This window comes from Eretmochelys imbricata, chromosome 26, assembly GCF_965152235.1.
Source record: "Eretmochelys imbricata isolate rEreImb1 chromosome 26, rEreImb1.hap1, whole genome shotgun sequence".
NCBI lineage: Eukaryota > Metazoa > Chordata > Testudines > Cheloniidae > Eretmochelys > Eretmochelys imbricata.
In genome coordinates, this window is record NC_135597.1 from 6697298 (window position 1) to 6703297 (window position 6000).

The following is a 6000-nucleotide window of genomic DNA, read 5'->3' on the forward strand; positions in this document are numbered from 1 at the left end:
TGCTAGGCAAGTTTGAGCACGGATCTGAACGCTGCAGGTTGAGCCCAACAATTTCATCACCTGGGCAGATATAGCGCCTGATCCGAACACCATGGGAAGCCTGCCATTGACTTTCAATGGGCATTGGATCAGTTCCTTCAAGTTATACGTGCATTTACCTCTATTTGGTTGAGAAACGACTTGTCAAACTTGAAGCCAGGGATCCTCTTTTCACTGCAGACAACTCCCACATCTTCGGTGTGTTTGCAGTCTGTGACGCCCCAGCCGTTTGTGGTACATGCTGCCAGCGTCACCTCTTTGCCAGTACAGTGGACATTGTCCATCCAGATTTTGCCTGAGGAGGCAAGAATAGAAAGACTTGAGACATCAGTGGGCAAACTGCAGAGATAGAAAACCTAGATTCCGTAATAATTGATCTAAAATGAGCCTGACACACCAGTTCTGCTAAGTGCGTGTTCCCCACTGTAACTCCTGTCAAAGGAAGGTCTAAAATCTTTACTTAAATAAATTGAGAAAACAGCCAAGTTAATTCAGTCTATCCAGGCCTGTGCAGGACCCACCTCAGATATTTATAAACCAGAAACACAACAGTTAGGTTGAATAAGGTACGTGTTTAGGGTTAGATCCTGAGATGGTGTAAATCAGCATCACTCCATTGAAGTTAATGGAGCTACACTGATTTGAGGATCTGTTCTTCAATGTCCAATAGCAACCAAGTCTGCATTAAGATACACAAGCCAAGAATTCCCAAAGTGACTAATGAGTTGGGGGCCCCAAGCTGAGATACCTTGCAGAGGCCCAATTTTCTGACAGTGCTGAGCACCCACCCTCTGAAAATCAGCTCCTTTAAACGCGTCTCATGTTGGGAATCCAAAAATCAAGTCAAATTTTGAAAATCTTCCCCACCTTCGGTATTGAAGCTGAATTTAAAACGTGAAGCATGTAGCGTAGTCATTTCAGATAGACACATGACACCACACTGATGCTGTGCTCAGAGAGTTCTGTGCTTTCTGCACATTGTATCTGAGTCCCACCGTAATGAGTGGATGCCAGGCACAGTGTCCCGCTGCGGATAGTCCTGTTTCGCAACATGGAACAAAATCCTTTTTTCTTGCGTACCACCCCCTCTGCCATTTGCAGCAGCACATGAAAGAAAGGCAGGCAAAAGTGACTTTAATCATAAACTTCCTTGTGGTAAAAGCTAGCTTCCCCTGACGGCGGCCACTTCAGAGCGTCTGGTGTCAGTTGGTCCCCTTGGCTCGGTTGATTAGAGCATGACCTCCAATTGCACATGCCATGAATCAGTTGTCTACATCCAGGGCCTCTTGCATCCTCTCTAATATGTCAAATCCCAATTACACTTCCTTTTGGAGAGAACTCCGAGCTTTGGTTGAATCGTGTCATTTTTTAAAATGTGTGTTTTGGCCCAAATTTCAATGGGTGCCTAATGACTTGGGAGGCCTGGAATTCCAGGTTGAAACACCTTAACAAGGCTTGACTCTCAGACAGTGCTGAGCCCCAACTTTCTGAAAAATCAGGCCCCCTTTAAGGCATCACCAGCTTGGACACCTAAAATCACAGGCCACATCTCAACACCATGGCCACACTCTCCCTGCAACAGCTGATGAGGGTGAAAGCATTTACAGCGTCACATGGAATCTACCGTCCCAACTCTGGGCTGCATATAGTGCCCATCCCTGGAGTCTTGAAGGGACTGATCCTCAGAAGCACTGAGCATTTGTAGCCCCTAGGACTTCAAGGGGAGCTGTGGGCCTCTGAAATAAAATCAAGCCCTGCATGCTTAACCCAAGTGACAGACCACAGAAGGGGTGTTCCACATTTGGGGATCAGAAAGAGATTCCCCCTCCCCCAGCTGTAACAATCCATTCTGACACCTTTAAAAGTGAGATGTATAGGACTTCCTCGGCATCATTGCTACTATGTTATATACAAGGGATCTGAGCTGTTTCCCCAGGCCCTGTGCCAAGCCTACGTGAATGGCCATGGTGCAATGCAAGCTCTCACGCTGGTCACATGGAAGGAATCCCCCCCGCCTCTTCCAGTTTTGCGGCTGCTACTGAAAACACCAGGGCAGCCTCTGCAACTGCTGCATTCCCTCCTCTGTCTCTCTAACTAGATTCCTATATATCCCCCCATCGCCATAGCTTCAGAGGGTGTGATTACACCACAACCAAACACCTGTGGCTCACCCATGTCAGCTGACTTGGACTTATGGAGCTATAAAATTGCAGGGTAGATGTTCAGGCTCCAGCCCAACCCCAAAGTCTACACAGCACTTTTATAGCCCCATGAGCCTGAGTCAGACGACACAGGGCCGCTGTGGGTGTTTGATTGCAGTGCATGTAAGCCCAAGGTTCAAACTCAGGCTCAAGCTACACACAAATCGTGCTGACCCAGGGTTCCAGGACGCCGTGGAGGTGGAGGGGGCCAAGCCTCAGTCAAGCTGGGATCCAGGATTTAAGCCCCATGTCTTCAACATAGATGCAGCCCCACCAGACTCGTGCTCTAGGAGTCTGCCAGAAGCATCCCACAGGCTGACTTCCTTTGTCCTCTGGACAGTCAAGTTTGGTGGATAGTCAAGTTCCCCCCCCCGCATCATAAACAAAGGGCTACAGTGTCTACATTTTGGGTGGGCGTTAGGAAGTCTGGGATATAGTTGGTTGGACTCGGGTCAGCATGACATCACGTAGAAGCTATAGCCCCAGATTGGAACCCAGGCTTCAACAATTCCTAGCCAGGGATTATCAATGATGTCAATGCTCATGCCAAAGCTTAAACCCAGGATCTGATAAATCAACTTCTAACAACCCCAGGCTCACACTGCAATGTAGACATATCCTGAGCCCATAGTGCATTTTACATTTGGCTGGTTGATTCACCGTATCCTGGATCCATCAACCATGCTCCTTCTCTCTTCCAGACCAAGTCATGCTCAGACCCTCCCCACAGCAATGCAGAAATTGCCCTGGTGAATCCCATCTCCACGGCATGGGCTCCCTGCAGCACACAGAGAAAGAGCACTCACTCTAAGTGAATCAGAGGGTAATGTTTTGTTTAAAGTGTCACGGCCTCTCCCTTGGAAATCTCCTGCTGGACCGTGGGAGCCAAGATCCACAATGTGGGACAACATTTGAGGTCTCAAATTTCTCTCAAGTCAATTTTAAGCCCTGCTTCCTTTTTATGGGTAATTTTATACGTGTGAGTGTTAAAGAATGGTGTTAAAAACCTATGGACCAAATTCATCCCCAGTGTAACTGCCTGGAGTGAATGGAGTTACATCTAGCGTGAACCTGGCTCTATGCTTCATGCTATCAATTATAAAATATTCAGTAGGCAAACATTTACTTATGGTAGATAAGACAATTAAACAGAGTTATTGAGGTTTATGGAGCTATTAAACCCCATATATGATTTTAATAAACAATTCCTACATATAACAAACCAATATTTGCCTTCCTACATCTCAACTGACTGCATATTTGGAAGCCCCAATTTGAAGCGTGATTGGTTTGATGTCTCATCTGTAACAGTACACTTTACATCCAAGCCATCTGTATGTAATATCAAGGAGGAGAAAAAATAAACACAGAGTTCCATGTAAGGTTCGGCCTGATGAGAACTCTTCCCCAGCCAGACCTAGTATGTTAGTTTCCTGAATGATTAATATAAATTGTGTTTAATTACGTAATTAGAAATGCAGGCTGGGGAATCTCACAGGCTAGTCCAGAAGCCACTCAGAAGTGAGCTGTAGCTCACGGAAGCCTGTGCTCAAATAAATTGGTTAGTCTCTAAGGTGCCACAAGTACTCCTTTTCTTTTTGCGAATACAGACTAACACGGCTGCTACTCTGAAACCTGTCAAGACAAACTGCTTCCCTCAGCAAAATTTTAGTCTGCCACCCGCTTACTACCAGTAACAGACAGTCCCTTACAATCTGAAGACTCAAGGCACAGGGTGGGAAGAAGGAAGGACCATTATTCCCATTCCACAGACGGGAAAACAAGAGACACAGATTAAGTGACTTGAAGAAGGTCGTACAGTCGTAGACCAACAGATCATGCCATCTGACTTCCCGAATATCACAGGCCACCGACGCCACCCAGCTCCCGCACACTAAACCTGACAACCGAAATTAGACCAAAGAAACTGAGACCCCCGGGAGACTAGACTATGATGTGCCACAGGCAGAGAATAGGAGGAACCGAGGTGCACCAGTGCCTAAGACCCCAGCAATGGCAGGGAAATGGTTAAGTGAGAGATGCCCAAATAACCCTGGCAAGTGACCTGCACCCACACACCGCAGAGGAAGGCAAACCCCTCTCCCCACACGGTCACTACCAAACTGACCTAGGGGAAAATTCCTTCCTGACCTCACCTATGGCAATCAGTTAGACTCTGAGCAAGTGAGCAAGAACAAACCAGCCAAGCTCCTGAGAGAGAGAGAGAATGCTCTGTGCCCTGGCCCACCCTGTCCAGAGTCCCATCTCCAGCCATGGCCATCCATGATACTACAGAGAAAGGAGATCAACGACAATCACCACCCCTGAATAGACTCGGGGGAAAATATCCCTTCCTGACCCCTGTAGGTGGCTGGCCAAAACCCTGAAGCATGAGCTTTTGGGAACATAAGCTATAAACCAGAAGTTAGCCCCAGGCCTGCTAAGCCCTGCCCCCTACCATCAGAAGCTACCTTGAAAGGTCCCAGAAGGGGGTGGGACCCACATCTCAAACCCACATCTCTTGCATTCCAGTCCCATGCTTTAACCACAAGACTCCCACCCAGCCTCTCCCAATCTGAAATGTCTGGGTACCCTAAATCTCAGTTCCATTAACACCAGCAGTGGTAGCCTGGGAACGGGGTCTGAGTCATTTCCTCTTCTCCGAGAGGTGGCCTCCTTTAGGCCAGGGCTGAGCCACATCCTCAGTCTGTTGCGTTGACACATCAAGGGCTTTACATCTCCATGTTGCTCAATCCGGCCCCTCTCAATAGCTCTAAACTCAACTCAGGCCTGTCTCCACTGACACTTAACTCGTGGCTAGCTGGGATGTAAATCAACCCCATAGTAGCCTGCCATGCTCCAAGCATCCAGGTGGACCCTGCTACCACGCACTAAAAACGCTGTAGTGTGCTTGGATATATTCTGCTTTGAAACAGGAGCGGATTAAAGCATGCTAGAGAACTGTTAGTTCACAGCAGCAGGATCCACCCTAGTACTGGAGTGTGCAACAGGCTCGCGCGGGGCAGATGTACACCCCAGCTTGCCATGAACAAAGCGTTCACGTAGACAAGCCCTTTCATTTTGTTTCAATCATTTGCCACCGGAAACCCCACCACAGCGTGGGCACGCACAGAAGGCCAAGGAAAGTAGGGTGAACGTAAACACAAGGTGGGCCGCAGAGACCGGGCGACTTTACCTTCTCCCTTTCCATACTTGGAGCTCGACACCCAGGACACAGCCTCCACGTAGCCCAGCTCCCTGCACACCACGTGAGCGGCGTGCATGGAGAAGTCGTCGTCACACACTGTGCCCCACTCCCCATTGTAGAACACTTCCACCCGCCCCTCATTGTGCTTCCGCTTCTGCCCGCTGAGCCGCAGCTGAATCTTGGGGACGTTGGCCGGCTGCTGGGGGGTGTAGTATTGCGGAGGGGGTTGCTCAGGGTAGCCTAAGTAGGGCCAGTGCTCATACTGGGCAAGGCCCAAATGGCTCAGAGAGCTGAAGAAGAACAGCACGATGAAACAGTGGTTACAGTTGAAACTCAGGCATCTTCCCATTTTCAGCCCCTGCGGTTCTCAGAGCCAGCGCCTCTCTTTAGCAGCTGCTGTTCAGTGCGGGTAGGATGCTGCGTGGGTTGGCTGAAATGAAAGAAAAGTCTGTGTCAGAGGTAAAACATGATAACAATGGGGACTTATTTTTCTCTACAGAAGGGACCTGACCAATGGAAGGATACGTCTAAGTTGCCCCTCCTGGTGTTTTA

At 48.6% G+C, this 6000-nt stretch overlaps 1 protein-coding gene across 1 annotated transcript in view; it reads right to left on the bottom strand.

The window, feature by feature from the left end:
• LOXL2 (lysyl oxidase like 2) overlaps positions 1-5797 on the bottom strand; it is a 73467-nt gene extending 67670 nt beyond the window's left edge. The window contains exons 1-2 of the mRNA XM_077805624.1: positions 5437-5797; positions 159-334 (exon numbers count right to left, since the gene is read on the bottom strand). Coding sequence (XP_077661750.1) covers positions 159-334; positions 5437-5797 — 537 coding nt within the window. The remainder of the gene's footprint in view (positions 1-158; positions 335-5436) is intronic.
• Between the last annotated feature and the right edge of the window lie 203 nt (positions 5798-6000).